At 45.2% G+C, this 15,878-nt stretch overlaps 2 protein-coding genes across 2 annotated transcripts; one reads left to right on the top strand and one right to left on the bottom strand.

Annotated features, from left to right (window-relative positions):
* Positions 1 to 337: 337 nt before the first annotated feature.
* Positions 338 to 6,029, bottom strand: EAE98_009680 (uncharacterized protein; the record flags this gene model as incomplete). Its single annotated transcript, XM_038957301.1, has 3 exons — positions 338 to 448; positions 500 to 5,454; positions 5,513 to 6,029. 3 exons carry the CDS (start codon positions 6,027 to 6,029, stop codon positions 338 to 340), a joined length of 5,583 nt encoding a protein of 1,860 aa, XP_038806240.1.
* A 3,144-nt stretch (positions 6,030 to 9,173) lies between these two features.
* EAE98_009681 (uncharacterized protein) lies at positions 9,174 to 15,526 on the top strand (the record flags this gene model as incomplete). The annotated part of the gene is made up of 2 exons (XM_038957302.1): positions 9,174 to 14,364; positions 14,415 to 15,526. The coding sequence occupies 2 exons, from the start codon at positions 9,174 to 9,176 to the stop codon at positions 15,524 to 15,526; spliced, it is 6,303 nt and encodes a 2,100-aa protein (XP_038806241.1).
* Between the last annotated feature and the right edge of the window lie 352 nt (positions 15,527 to 15,878).

Genomic DNA, 15,878 nt, shown 5'->3' on the forward strand with positions numbered 1-15,878 from the left:
GACTATTAATCGATGTCAAATGAGCACAAACAGAAATATGAAGAATAAGGGGATTCACGAATCTCAAAGAAATTGTTTAAATCTATTGTTGTAATTCTCGTTTCTTCCTTTCTCTCTATCTATTTACATCAAATCCATTGACTGTAATCAATTCTGATTGCTCTCATCTTCATCTCATCTTGTCACATTTGAAAAACGCATTCCATTCCTTTTACTCCCTCCATCACATCGTCTGAATCAGAACTGGATGTGCGCCTGCAAATCCCATACTAGTCAAATATGTAAAATAAAATTAAAACTCAACTCCAATGTACAAGAAGAGTCCAAAAAAAAACGTCTAAAAGGTTGCAACGGCAATTGCGATGGCTTGAGTGTCAGAGTGCGAGATTGAAATGCTAATCTCTTTCACACCAGCTTTCTTTGCTGCGGTTGCGGCATCACCGTGAAGCTAGATGTTCGTTAGCGAGAATTAATCGGAAATGGTGGGGTTTAAACTTACCGAGACAATTGGTGCACCCTTTTCATTGTTGGTGATTTCAATTTCCTTCAAAGGTGCTCCGGCTCCCTTACTTGCAACACCGAGAGATTTAAAGACTGCCTCCTTTGCACTCCACTTTCCAGCGAAAGATGCTTGTGGGCTTGGTGCTTGCTTGCAGTAAGCAACCTCCTTCTCGGTGAAGTTTCTCTCCAAGAATGTATCATTCTCAATGTTGATGGCAGAAATATCCTCTACATCAACACCAACTTTGTTATTAGCTGTTGCAGCACCCTTTGCAAGTGACTCAACCATTTGCTTTGTGCTCTCTGTCTTTTCCTTGTTGACAACCTTCTTGGCGAAGTTTGGAGCATATGTGAGAGCAGATGTCTTCTTATCGACTGATACACGAGCTTCTGGGTTGAGGAAGACAGCTCCTTGTTGGTCGTCAGTGTAAGGTGAGTGGTCCTTGGCAACGAACAAGGTATTTGTGATCATTCCGTTGTGGAAGTAACGGTAGGCCTTCTTTTGTCTGGCTTCAACCTTAGTGCAGTAAGCCGAGTATGTTTGCTCGTCAAGGGTAGCGAACAGATACTTTGGATGAATTCCAATAGCTTGTGCACCCTTTTGACCGAAACCGAAGGAAGTGACAGAGAAAGCCTTGATACCATCGGTTTGAATGCTGCGACTGGGGTAAACAATGTAGTCGAACTTCTCCATAACTTGATCGACATTGTCGGCATTTCTGTTACCAGGAACTAAACCACTGTTGAGGACCTGCAAACAACCGTTGAACATCCAAGCTCCAGCAGCACCCTTTGGATGACCTGTCAAGTACTTTTGGAAGATACCCATGACAGCGTTACCCTTCTTACGACCAAGATGCTCCATTTGTTGGCAAATGACTGAAGACTCGTTCTTGTCATTTGCAACAGTTGATGTACCGTGGAAAGATGCAACATCGAGGTCATCGATGGTAAGACCCCAAGTAGCAAGGGCACCACGAAGAGGTGCGATAGTAGGATCTTTCTTCCAGAAGTTGTTACCAAGACTGTTCAGAACCTCACGCTCTTGACGTAAAGCCTCGCGCTCGATATGTTGTGCCCGGTCTTGAGCATATTCGCTTTCGTTGAACTCCCCTCCTTGAGCCTTCATGGCAGCAATCTCTTCATGGAGATACTCAAGTTCCGATTCTTGCCATGCCTTGATGTTCTTCTTGCGAAGCTCAACTTGTCTGCGACGGTACTTAATATCCAAGAGAGGCGATGGGAATTTGCCAGGGTTTTCACGAGCGGTTGTAAGAACACCTTGACCTGGAGCAGGAACGGAGCGTCCGATCTTGTCAGTAGCAGTTGTTGTCAACCCAAGGATACCATAGATTGGTACACCCATGTCAAGAGCAAGTCTGGCAGTCATGATGACTTGGATACCACAACCTTGTGACTCCATGAAACCATTTCTGGTGGTTGTGGTAGGACGAGACATCTCTTTAGGTGTACGGCCATGGGCCATTTCATCAACAGCATTACTGGTGGCTTTCATGTTGGCAAACTCGTATGAACCTTCCTCTTGGAAGTCATCGAATCCACCAACGAAACAGACACGAGCCTTTCCTTCGACAATAGTCTCATAACCAATATCGACGGATTCGACTGATGTGGCGCAAGCACCAACAGGAGTCTTGATTGGACCAGTGGAGGACATCAACAACATGTTGACCCAAGCGCTCATGGTGTTAATGAAAGACTCTTGGAGAATATCCTTTTGGAGTGGTTTGTCCAAGAAGCGGTCTTTGTACATTCCTCTAAGGGCCGTAGTACCACCAATACCAGATCCAATGCAGTTACCCACTTCGGAGATGTGCACATATTGATAGAACTCATATGGATCAGTAATACCAGATGCCAAAAGAGACTCGACAGTGCAGACAAGGACGAACAAGGTAACGGGATCGACTTGTGAGATGATATCATCTGGAATACCATATTTCTTAGCATCCCATCCAGTTGGGATTTGACCGGCGACAAGTCGATCGAAGCGAAGGGCCTTTGGAATGAGTAGTGTAGCACCCTTACGCATGCGGACGAGATACTCTCCAGATTCTGGAATCTCAAAGATCTCAGCCTTGTCGCCGTGCTCACGTTTGAATTCTTCTGCAGTTTCTTTGGAGGTCTCGAATGGCTCCAAGTCCTCTTCAATAACAACCTCTTGAAGCAATTGCTTCTTCTCTGGGTTGTAGCCATTGAAAAGTTCAGGCTCAATCAAACGGATACCAGAGTGTTCGAGAATGTATTTCTCGTATTTGCCCTTGATATCTTTGTCGTCAACTGGATCTCCGGTCTTGGCATCAACCCATCCTGCGTATGATTTTCCTTTGAGGTTACCATTGTGGTTCTTGATAAGACCCATGATCCAGGCCATCTCAACACAGCCTTCCAAAGAGAACTGACCGTACGCCTCCATTTCCCATCGAGTACGAGAGTTACCCCATGGTCCGACCTCAGCGAAACCAGTAACGACAACAACCTTTTCGAGATCAACCATACCCTTGAGGTTTTCGTTAAGTGGAGCCACTTCCTTTTTCCAGTCTGGCAATTGTGGGAAATCGTACTTGATGTTTGCACGTGGTTCAATTGTGACCTTTTTGTAGAGAGCTTCACTGTCCTCACCATTGACAATCTTGTTCTCAATTGCAGTTTCCTTGGTGACAGCTTGTCGAACTTCGCTAGTCTCCATGATGTCCTTTCGGAGTTTTGTCATCAAGTCCTTGAGGTTAGGAATGAATTGTAAACCACCGTTCAAATCAGCGAAAACTGGCTCGGATTGGCAGAGATCAACAATGTTAGGGGCCATAAGACCCAACAAGTTGAAAGCCATCTCTTGTTGAGAGAATGTGCGTACGCCGTAAGCCTCGACACCTTCTGCAACAATGTTGTTACCAGACATGAGACCAGTACCACGAGTCCAGCCAATGACAGCTCCACAAATGGTGAGGAAATTACCCCAGCTCTCCGAGTGCCATCTGTTAAACAGAGTTTCCAATGCCAACTTGGATTCGGAGTAAAGACCATCATTACCGAATGTTCCGTGATTTGGAGAGAGCGGCAAGACAACTTGAGCAGGTCTAGTCTCGAAACCTCGCTCAAACTTCTGAGTTTTGATACAACCCAAGAGACGGAGAAGATTGGTCAACATGATACGGTGAGCGAGCTCGGATTTCGAGTCGATGCTATCAATCTCACGACCATTCTCGGGAATGGCAGCAAATGGAATGACATAGTCAAGATCCCATCCAAGGCCGGTCTTTGGATCGTAGATATAGTTGACCAAGGCCTCAACATCTTGTTTGCTACCTTGGTTAAAGGGAACAACAATCAATTGAGATCCTCGGGATCCGTAGCGAGCATACATTGATTGATAGTACTCGGTGACCTGTCTGGAGAATCGACTGGTAGTTACGACAACCTTAGCGCCACCACTAATCAATCCTTGCAACACATCGGCACCAATTGAACCAGCTCCGGCACCAGTCATCAAAGCATTCTTGCCTTGGAAAGTGACACCAGATTTAGCAGCCTGTTCTAATCCATCGAGATAGAGACCGGTAAGCTTCTTGCTGTACTCCCAACCATGCTCATCCTTTCTCTTCAAATGAAGGAATGGAATGGTCTCGACCTTTCCAGCCTTCACATTGCCATTTGCCTTTCCACCGTTCATTTTGACTCCGTTCTTCTTGCCGTTGCTGTTCTCCTTTGGAATGATTTGTCCTTCACTCATCGCTAATGAGCGAATAACATCACTATAGAGACTCTTAATTTGGAGTTGAGATGCTTTGGAGAGCTTGTGCTGTTGCTTGATCAGCTTGTAGATACGGCCGAGGTCATTCTGGACCTTGGTTCGGTTCCCGTATTCTGAGATCTTTCCTCCGTCGGCCATTTCTCGCACATAGTGCTCAAGCTTTCGGACACTAGATCTGGGGATTTCGGCGTAATCAAGATTGCCACGAGCATCGATTGTGGTATGTGGTCCAGTTGGCAATGCAACATCCTTGTAAACTGGTGCTTCGTTCAGTACATCTCTGCAGTTGTCGATGAGCGATTGTCCAAGTTCTTTTGCAAGCTTGTAAGTCTCGCCACGCTCAGTTGGGCAGTTATCAATGTGATATTGCATGAATTCGAGAAGGGTGGGGTTGGATCTGTTCATGATGCGAATGCACTGACTAACGATTTCCCGATCAACTGCTTGGAGTCGACCGAAAATGATATCGTAGTACATTGTCAAGGCATCTTGTCGCGCCCAATTCCAGGAAGAATCGTATACTCTAGCCTTCAATTGAGTGAAAACAGGCTCAATACCCGCAGCGTAAAATTCTCCGTGTTCGACGTTCCACAGGTCGAGTTGTGCTTGAAGGGCCTTTTCTGATTGTTGCGCACCAATAAACGCCTTGTCACCAGCTCGGAGATCCATCTTAAGGTATCTGGCAAAGAGTTCAAGCTGCTGCTTGAAAAGCGCTCTCTGATCCTTGGTCAAAGCATCAAGGGCAGCAGGATCCATCATCATTCCACCACCTGAACCACCTGCATCAGCACTGGCAGATACCGTTGACAGACTGATTCCTGCATTTGCTGCATATTTTTGTGAAACATCGTCGAGGAAGGCCTTAGCATCATTTTCGGATCCCAAACGTGCTGCTGGCTCCATCGTCAGGGCCAAAAGCAAGACACCATCTTGTCTGCCGGATGCCAAACCCCAGCGTGTTTCCAGATATTTTCTGGCTGTAGTTATATTGAATCCACCCGGCATTTTAGAGGAAATTAACCTCGCAACAAGCGATGATGATTGTTTTCCTAATTGGCCGTTGAAAGTTTGTTGCATCGAAGCTCCCAATTCGTCCAGAGGGGTATCTTCTGGCTTCTCAGGCGTTGACCCGAATTCTTTGCCCAAATCTCCCAATATCTCGTTTTGAAGTGTAGATTTTCCTGTAGAAATCCCATGGTTAGCTTCCACAACCCTAGCAATGAAAAAGACAATTCTCACCTCCGACAAGATCCTTGATGGCCTTTGTCAATGGAATTTCCAAGAGTGGTTTCTTAAGCTTTTGGGCAATCAGAGATCGCACAATATCTATGGCTCCGACTGGGGCATCTGGGACTTGTGCGGCTGGACCTGCACTTGGTGGAGGAGCTGCTGCAACTGGGGCAGGTGCTGAACCAGAAGATGCTGCTGGTGCTGGTGTAGAATCACTTGGAGCGGCCGCAGGCTCATCCTCCACCGGATCGACATCATAGTAGATCTCCTTGGCATCTTTGTTATAGCATAGAATTTGACGTTGAATAGATTTTGCTGCATCGTAGGCTTCGTATTTGGAGGCGAGTGTCCGCTTGGCCATAGTACCAAGGGTATCTGCAGGACCGATTTCGACGATTCTTTCGGTGGTCTTCTCATCCAAAATCACATCTTGTGTTTCAATCCATCTTACGGGAGATGCAAATTGATATGCCAATAGCTCGACAAGGAGCGTATGGGCGAGCTCTTGCTCGACTTCGGGACGCATATTTGAGGATTGTGTGGTCGAGGGAAAATTAAATTGTATTCGAAGGGGGTATCATAAAAAGAATTTCTGCGAAGGAATTCTAAAAGTTTGGCCAAACTGTCAAATTCAAGAACTGAATCTAAAACAGACCTTCCTCTTTTTTTTTTGAGAGTAGTGAACTTAAGACTACTCTGGGAATTCCCCTCTCACGTCTGTCTATATCTAGTAATACAAAGTATCTAGAGACTTTTTCTTTTTCTAAATCAGCACACAAAAAGACTGATTTTATTAGGGAAACTGAAATCAAAGTGAGGTTTGAATAACGAAGATTGGAATAACGGACAGAATAGAAGAAGGGAGGGGATCTTCTAAAGGTTCTATCTGGTGGAGCGGAGAAAAGACCAAATGTTAGAACTTAGAGGATGGTACGAAGTAGACAGAAGCTTTGGGTTTTCTCGCCTTTCTACGGTATGAGCATTATTTTGGCCAGGATTACTCGTACAAGGGGAGACATCTCAATGGTTGATGAATTTTTGGCCCTCCTCCCAACAGACGGGTGAGGATTGAGACTAGACACGGAAGAGGCTTAGCGTCACGTTCTAATCCTTGTCTATAATTCTTCCCTCCTCGATAGCACGAGTGAGCATCAAACATCTATCTCAACGACCTTTTTTGGGATCCAATCCAATATCACGGGTTTCAAGAATTGCCAATGGTCGACTTCGTGTGTACGGACTCCGGAATGAAGGCATTCGACCACCCTTTGCCAATATCGCCAATTGTTACACGCTTCTTATGCTACATGTGCAGTCCGATATTGATCAAGCATATCACCCACAGATATTCTCTACCGGATGTGAAGTATTTACAGTGTTTACCGTTTATCGTATTTACCGCATTTTACATGCCTCCTGCATCCATACCTAAGGTAGCCAGGTAGGGCAAGAGGGCAAGAGGGCAGAGATGGTCGGCACATTTTTACTTCCTTTCCGCGGGACCCCTTGATTTGATTCTATGCATAAACCGGGGTTTTAAAGTGCAAACCCTAGCTTCAAAGGCGATCTGTCTTGCAAAACATACCTACTGTTTGACTCGATCAAGAATCAAGATGTATCGTAGGAGCAAATGCATCGCAGCCTTCTTTTCCACGACAATCATGCTAGCGAGTGAAGATGTGATAGTATATCCGATCATACATAGCCAGCACTCAATCATGGATCACATATCGATATTAATGAATATCATGCCATTACTCCGGAGGCATTTGGAAATTGGAATATTGGAAGCAGACATGTCGACATTCCTCCTCAACAAATGAGGGTGATGACTTATCTACCCCGATACCTAGATGCCAACGTCGTATACATACGTATTAGGTCCTTAGTGATTACTCTTCAAGAGAATGAAGATACTGTTACTTTGTTGGCATTTGGAAATTGCAATGTTGTAAACAAGTATATTATATTAGTATTCCTGCTCAACAAATAATGATTACTTATCTGCCCACCCAGATACCCAGATACCCAGATACCCAGATACCCAGATACCCAGATACCTACATCGTATACGTACCAAATCCTTCGGGATAGATCACATATCGAGAGTGATTACTCTTCGAGAGAATGAACATCATGCCATTACTCTGGAGGCATTTGGTCGACATTCCTACTCAACAAATGATATTGATTACTTATCTACAGAAAAGGTACTTTTATTGAAAACCCCCCAATAATAAGACGAGCTAAGCCAACCACGAATGGCAAATTACTCACTCTGGAATAATCTACATGTCTCGCGATGTTGGCGAGAAGACCCTTTTTATTTTGCTTTCCCCGATAAACTATGGTGCCACGAAGTTTCAGGGGGGGCGAAAGGAAGAAGGAGGGGTGTCACTGTGTCAGTTAAGACTCAAGAGTCAAGAGCGAAGGACTAGCTAGGGACATACTAGGTGTACTCGTACATGGAGACTATTAGAAAATTCCAGAATGCCTACGCTCCGTTCCAAGAGGACACATTGAAAAGGGGATCTTCGGTTCCAGGACTCAACATGCGGCTACTAGGAGTAGTATAAAAGTTCAGAGTTGGTGGTTCATCTCTGTCTCAATACTTCACTGGCGGGAAGAACTATTGAAATGTGAAATGGGAAATGGGAAATGTGAAATGTTTGAAACTCAATCTTCAATCTTCTACTCTGCATCTGGACAATTCCATCTATCTACCTCGTAGTCAAGTCCGATGACTCTTTTCTCTTCCGCTCGAACCCAATTCCCAAATTCCTCGAGGTGGTGTGACGACTCACGAGTGACGTTCATGCAATATAGATAACAAATACCAAGACCGCTCAAGGCTGACTATCTGACGACTTTAGCTGACAGGGTCCCTGGTTGACCCAGTCAAAGTATAAAGTCGTAGTGGGTGAATGCATTTTCAAATTTCAACCCCCTCCTTGAGCTTGGTGCCCCAACAAATCTCTAACTAAATTGGGTCTCTTCCCCTGTCCCGGTGAATGTGAATGATTTTTTGGCGTTACGTTGAGGGCGAAGCTTGGATACATTTTGGGTGGAAATGTGAGAAATGTGAGAATTGTACAATATTGCTATGGATGAAAATGAAAATGAAAATGAAAATGAAAATGAGAATTATTACTCGAGTAGAAAGCGAGAAAGCTTCCATCTTAGTCCTCCCTCCCTCCCCTACCCTACCTTTGCCCGCATAGAAGGGAGTCTTGATCGTGAACTTTCTTTTTCCAAAAATCATATCTAAGAAAAGGCAGAACCTCACGCAGATTGCCATCTTCTGCCGAAAATCTTCACCCTTCTGTTCATCTGTTTATATCCCACATCGTCAATTAATCAATTCTCTCCCTCGCCCTCTCCCTCTGTCTCATACCTACATTTTTTTGCATCTTGGTGGAGCGATTGTATCCTTGTTAGAATAAAAGACCGTCTGTAACTTTTTACACTACACCACATCAAATCCCTTTTCTCCTGCTCTTGATTGAGTTTCTGGAGGCCTGTGAAAAAATGTGAGTACAATCCAATAATCCCATTGTTTCGTGTTGAACGACGCCTCTCGACCGAGTACCTTTTATTGATTTCTGCAAATCTAGTTAAAGACAAATTCACCACCTCTACACGCACAACACGCAATCTACCACTCGCCATCATGTACGGTACTGCCACCGGCCCTCAAACGGGCGTCTCAACACCACGATCCTCATCATCGCTGCGACCACTCGTTCTCTCACATGGCTCATTAGAGCATTCATTTTTGATACCCACAAATATTCATTTCCAAGCTTCTCAGATCAAAGACCGTTTTCTGGCCTCCCTTCCCGAGCCTACAGACGAACTCGCACAAGATGACGAGCCATCATCTGTGGCCGAGCTTGTTGCCAGATATTTGGGCTTTGTAGCACAAGAAGTTGATGAGGGCGAAGACGATGCGCAAGGATCATATGAGGAGGTTTTGAAACTCGTTTTGAACGAATTCGAACGTGGTTTCTTGAGGGGCAATGAGGCTCACGCTTTGGTTGCCACTCTTCCTGGAATTGACGCAAAGAAACTCAAGGTAGTCCAATCCTACTATGCTGCGCGTGCAGCTAGCAATAGGCCAATTCGCCCTCACGAATCAGCATTGTTCAGAGCGGCTAGCGACGATGAAGCCAAGATTTACAATGTTTTTGGTGGACAAGGAAATATCGAAGAATACTTTGATGAGCTTCGGGAACTGTATAGCACATATGCAGTCTTTGTGGAGGATCTAATCACCGAATCTGCAGAGCTGCTGCAGAGTCTGTCAAAGGATTCCAGAGCCGAGAAATTATATCCAAAGGGTTTGGACGTTATGTCCTGGCTTCATGATCCCGAGTCCACTCCAGATCTTGATTATTTGGTTTCGGCACCAGTCAGTTTCCCATTGATTGGTTTGGTACAGCTCTGTCATTATGCTGTGACCTGCAGAGTTTTGGGACTTACTCCGGGGCAATTCAGAGACAGGATTAGTGGAACAACTGGTCACTCTCAAGGTGTTGTTTTGGCTGCTGCTACCTCTGCTGCAGACTCATGGGAATCATTCGACAAGGTCGCAGTTTCAGCTCTTACAGTCTTATTCTGGATTGGATCTCGCAGTCAGCAGACATTCCCAAGAACCTCTCTCGCACCCAATATTCTCCAGGACTCCGTCGATAATGGCGAAGGAACACCCACCCCCATGTTGAGCATCCGTGATTTATCGCAAGCTCAAGTCCAGGAACACATCGACGCCACCAACAAATATCTTCCAGAAGATAGACAAATCGCCATCTCTCTTATTAACAGTGCTAGAAACATGGTTGTTTCAGGACCTCCAATTTCTCTGTATGGTCTCAACCTTCAATTACGTAAAGTCAAGGCTCCAACTGGTCTTGACCAGACTAGAATTCCGTTCACAGAGCGCAAAGTTAGATTTGTAAACAGATTCTTGCCAATCACATCACCTTTCCACAGCAAATACCTTGCTGAAGCTACAAACCATATCAACGAAGATCTAAAAGACGTTAAGATTGATAGCAAAGCGTTGGGCATTCCTGTCTACGACACCAACACTGGAAAGGATATCCGGGATGATATTCAGGGCAATATTGTGCCAACTTTGGTGCGTTTGATTACCCACGATACTGTTGAGTGGGAAAAGGCTACAGTTTTCCCAAATGCAACTCACGTCCTTGATTTCGGCCCTGGTGGTGTATCTGGTCTTGGTGTTTTGACAAGCCGCAACAAGGATGGAACCGGTGTTCGTGTTATCTTAGCTGGCACAGTCAGTGGTACCGTTCCAGAGGTCGGTTACAAGCCCGAGCTTTTCGATCGTGATGAGGAACACGCCGTCAAATACGCAGTTGATTGGGTAAAGGAGCATGGTCCAAAATTGGTCAAGACCTCAAGCGGTCAAACATTTGTGGACACAAAGATGAGTCGAATTTTGGGAGTTCCCCCTGTCATGGTTGCTGGTATGACACCATGTACTGTTCCTTGGGATTTTGTCGCTGCGACTATGAACGCCGGTTATCAAATTGAGTTGGCTGGAGGTGGATACTACAATGCCAAGACTATGACCGAAGCGTTGAAGAAGATTGAGAACGCCATTCCAGCTGGTCGTGGTATTACTGTCAACCTTATCTACATCAACCCACGTGCTATGCAATGGCAAATCCCACTCCTCGGGCAATTACGTGCAGAAGGTGTCCCAATCGAAGGTCTCACAATCGGTGCTGGTGTACCTTCCGTCGAGGTGGCACAAGAATATATTGAAACACTTGGCCTGAAACATATCGCGTTCAAGCCAGGATCCATGGAGGCGATTCAAGCTGTCATCAACATTGCAAAGGCCAACCCAACTTTCCCAGTCATTCTCCAATGGACTGGAGGACGTGGAGGCGGACATCACTCCTTTGAGGATTTCCATCAACCAATTCTTTCAATGTACTCGCGTATCAGAAGACAGGAGAACGTTCTCTTGGTCGCAGGCAGTGGTTTCGGTGGCGCAGAAGATACCTATCCTTATCTCACTGGTGAATGGTCAAAGAACTATGGCTATCCCCCAATGCCATTCGATGGATGTCTCTTTGGTAGTCGTGTCATGACAGCCAAGGAAGCAAAAACCAGCATAAATGCCAAGAAAGCCATCACTGAAGCCGAAGGTCTTGATGATGCCGCATGGGAGAAGACCTACAAGGGCCCTGCCGGTGGCGTCATCACTGTTCGATCTGAAATGGGTGAGCCAATTCACAAGTTGGCAACTCGTGGTGTTAAATTCTGGGCTGAGATGGATGCCAAGATCTTCAGTTTACCAAAGGAAAAGCGAGTACCCGAGTTGAAGAAGAACCGTGATTACATCATCAAGAAGTTGAATGATGATTTCCAAAAGGTTTGGTTTGGACGCAACAAAGCCGGGGAGACAGTCGATCTTGAGGACATGACATATGGCGAAGTTGTCCGCAGAATGGTAGATTTGATGTATGTCAAGCACGAGTCTCGTTGGATCGACAAATCATACATTAAGCTCACTGGTGACTTCATTCGCCGTGTTGAGGAGCGTTTTACAACTGCTCAAGGACAGCCATCCATGCTCCAATCTTACGCAGATTTGGAAGATCCTTACCCAACCGTGGAAAAGATTCTAGCTGCTTACCCAGAATCGGAGAAACAACTCATCAACGCTCAAGATGTTCAACACTTCCTCATGCTTTGCCAACGTAGAGGTCAAAAGCCAACTACTTTCGTGCCATCTCTTGATGAAAACTTTGAATTCTTCTTCAAGAAAGATTCTCTCTGGCAATCTGAAGATCTTGAGGCTGTCATCGGTCAAGATGTAGGCAGAACTTGTATCTTGCAAGGACCAATGGCTGTCAAATACTCCAAGGTTGTCGATGAGCCAATCAAGGAAATTCTCGACGGTATTCACAACTCACACATCAAGTCTTTGACCCAAGATATCTACGGTGGAGACGAATCTTCTATCCCAGTGCTTGAATACTTTGGTGGTAAGCTCATTGAAACTGAGGAGGAAGTCGACGTTGAAGGTCTCACAATTTCTGAAGATGCTGACAAGACCACTTACCGATTGTCATACTCTCCCACTGCTGTTCTTCCATCCCTCGAGGCTTGGCTCTCATTGCTTGCGGGCCGCAAGAGATCTTGGCGACATGCTCTCTTCACTTCAGAGGTATTTGTTCAAGGACAAAAATTCCAAACAAACCCAATGAAACGAATCTTCTCTCCTGTCAAGGGTCTTTTTGTTGAGATCGCTTATCCTAACGATCCTTCAAAGACCGTAATCACTGTCAAGGAGCAACCTAGACCAAATCACTACGTTACAGTCATTGACGTGAAACTGGTTGGCAAGAACGAGATCTTGGTCAACATGATCAAGGACACAACTGCCGTCGGCAAGCCAGTATCTCTTCCATTGAAGTTCACATACCACCCTGAGGCTGGTTACGCTCCAATTCGCGAGGTCATGGATGACAGAAATGATCGTATCAAGGAATTCTACTGGCGAGCCTGGTTCGGTGGTGAGACTCTTGACCTCGACGCTTCAGTCACTGGTATCTTCAATGGTGGCAAGGCTACCATCACCAGTGAAGCTATCAACGACTTCGTTCATGCTGTTGGAAACACTGGAGAAGCTTTCGTTGACCGACCTGGTAAAGAGGTCTTCGCTCCTATGGATTTTGCTATCGTTGTTGGATGGAAGGCCATTACCAAGCCAATCTTCCCCAGAACAATTGATGGTGATCTTCTCAAACTCGTACATCTTTCTAACGGGTTCCGCATGATCCCTGGAGCCGAACCATTGAAGAAGGGTGACGAAGTTGAGACTACAGCCCAGATCAATGCTGTTCTTAACCAAGACTCTGGTAAGATGGTCGAGGTGTGCGGTACCATTACCAGAGAGGGCAAACCAGTCATGGAAGTTACTTCGCAATTCTTGTACAGAGGTGCATACACCGATTTTGAGAACACCTTCCAGCGTAAGACTGAGACACCTATGCAAATCCATCTTGCTACTTCGAAGGACGTTGCTGTTCTGAGATCTAAGGAGTGGTTCAACTTGGATGAGCCAGATCACGAGTTGCTTGGTCAAACCTTGACCTTCCGTCTTGAGAGTCTTGTCCGCTTCAAGAACAAGACCGTTTTCTCAAGTGTTGAGACTAGAGGTCAAGTTTTGTTGGAGCTTCCAACCAAGGAGATCATCCAAGTTGCAAGTGTCGAGTACGAAGCTGGTGTTTCTCATGGTAACCCAGTCATCGATTACCTTGAGCGTCATGGATCCTCAATTGAACAGCCAATTAACTTCGAGAATCCCATCCCTCTCAATGGCAAGACTCCTCTCTCTCTCAGAGCACCAACATCCAACGAAACCTATGCTCGTGTCTCGGGTGATTACAATCCTATTCACGTTTCTCGTGTCTTTTCTAGCTACGCAAACCTTCCTGGTACCATCACCCATGGTATGTACTCAAGTGCAGCTGTTCGCAGCTTAGTCGAGACTTGGGCTGCAGAGAACCACGTGGGTCGTGTTCGCAGTTTCCACGCTCAACTGACAGGTATGGTTCTTCCAAACGATGATATTGAAGTCAAGTTACAACATGTCGGTATGGTTGCTGGTCGTAAGATTATCAAGGTTGAGGCTAGCAACAAGGAGACTGAAGATAAGGTCTTACTTGGTGAGGCTGAAGTCGAACAACCAGTCTCAGCCTATGTTTTCACTGGTCAAGGTTCTCAAGAACAAGGTATGGGTATGGAGTTGTATGCCAGCAGTCCTGTTGCTAAGGAAGTATGGGATCGTGCCGACAAGCATTTCATGGACAATTATGGTAAGTTACTTGAGTCAATTTTTACGATATCATTTCTAATAATACATCAGGTTTTGCCATCACCAACATTGTCAAGAACAACCCCAAGGAACTCACCATTCACTTTGGTGGTTCTCGTGGTAAGGCAATTCGTCAAAACTACATGTCTATGACTTTCGAAACCGTCGGTGCCGATGGTTCTATCAAATCCGAGAAGATGTTCAAGGAAGTTGATGAACGTACTACATCCTACACTTACAGATCACCAACCGGTCTTCTCTCTGCCACTCAATTCACACAACCCGCCTTGACATTGATGGAGAAGGCAAGTTTCGAAGATATGCGCTCTAAGGGTCTTGTTCAACGTGATAGCAGTTTCGCTGGTCACTCCCTCGGAGAATATTCTGCCCTTGCTGCTTTGGCAGATGTCATGCCAATTGAGAGTCTGGTTTCTGTCGTCTTCTACAGAGGTTTGACTATGCAAGTCGCTGTCGAACGTGATGCCTCTGGACGATCCAACTACTCTATGTGCGCTGTCAACCCAAGCAGAATTTCCAAGACCTTCAACGAAGAAGCCCTTCAATATGTCGTTGCAAACATTGCTGAAGAAACCAGTTGGTTATTGGAAATCGTCAACTACAACATTGCCAATATGCAATACGTTTGCGCTGGTGATCTAAGAGCTCTTGACACTCTCACTGGTGTAACCAACTACCTTAAAGCTCAAAAAATCGACATTCAAGAGCTCATGCAAACCTTGAGTCTCGATGATGTCAAAGCACATCTTGTTGAAATCATCCGCGAATGTGCTAAGCAAACCGAAGCCAAGCCCAAACCTCTTGATCTCCAAAGAGGTTTCGCTACCATTCCTCTCAAGGGTATTGATGTGCCTTTCCACTCCACATTCTTGAGAAGTGGAGTCAAACCATTCAGAAGTTTCTTGCTCAAGAAAATTAACAAGACAACTATCGATCCTAGCAAATTGATTGGAAAATACATTCCTAACGTTACAGCTAGACCTTTCGAATTGACCAAGGAATATTTCGAGGATGTTTATCGTTTGACTAACAGTCCAAAGATTGGCAATGTGTTGGCTAATTGGGATAAATACCAAGATGGTTATGAGGAACCTAGTGGGGATGAGGTTGAGGCAGAGACAAATGGTGTTAATGGAACTCATTAAATGAATTGAGTTGAAGATTAGATCATTTGAAGGAAAATGATGATGAGTTGATGGGTGGGTATTTATCAAAGGCTTTGCTTTGTTTTGCGGGCGTCGGAGTATGTTTATAAGAACGCATGCATCTGCTGGAATGATGGATGAAAAAATGGATGGACCATCACACTTAGATTAGATGGTAGATGGATCGATCATTCGGTCGTGGGCTAGATGGTTGTTAGTTAGTTTATGATGATAGCATATTGTAATTCTTTCCTGTTAGATTTTGAGATTTTATATACGTGGTGTTTCGTGAGATCAGTGATGTGTGGTGGTGATGCTGATGGTGATGATATCACTGCAGAGATGGATCATT

This window comes from Botrytis deweyae, assembly GCF_014898535.1.
Source record: "Botrytis deweyae strain B1 chromosome Unknown BDEW_030, whole genome shotgun sequence".
NCBI lineage: Eukaryota > Fungi > Ascomycota > Leotiomycetes > Helotiales > Sclerotiniaceae > Botrytis > Botrytis deweyae.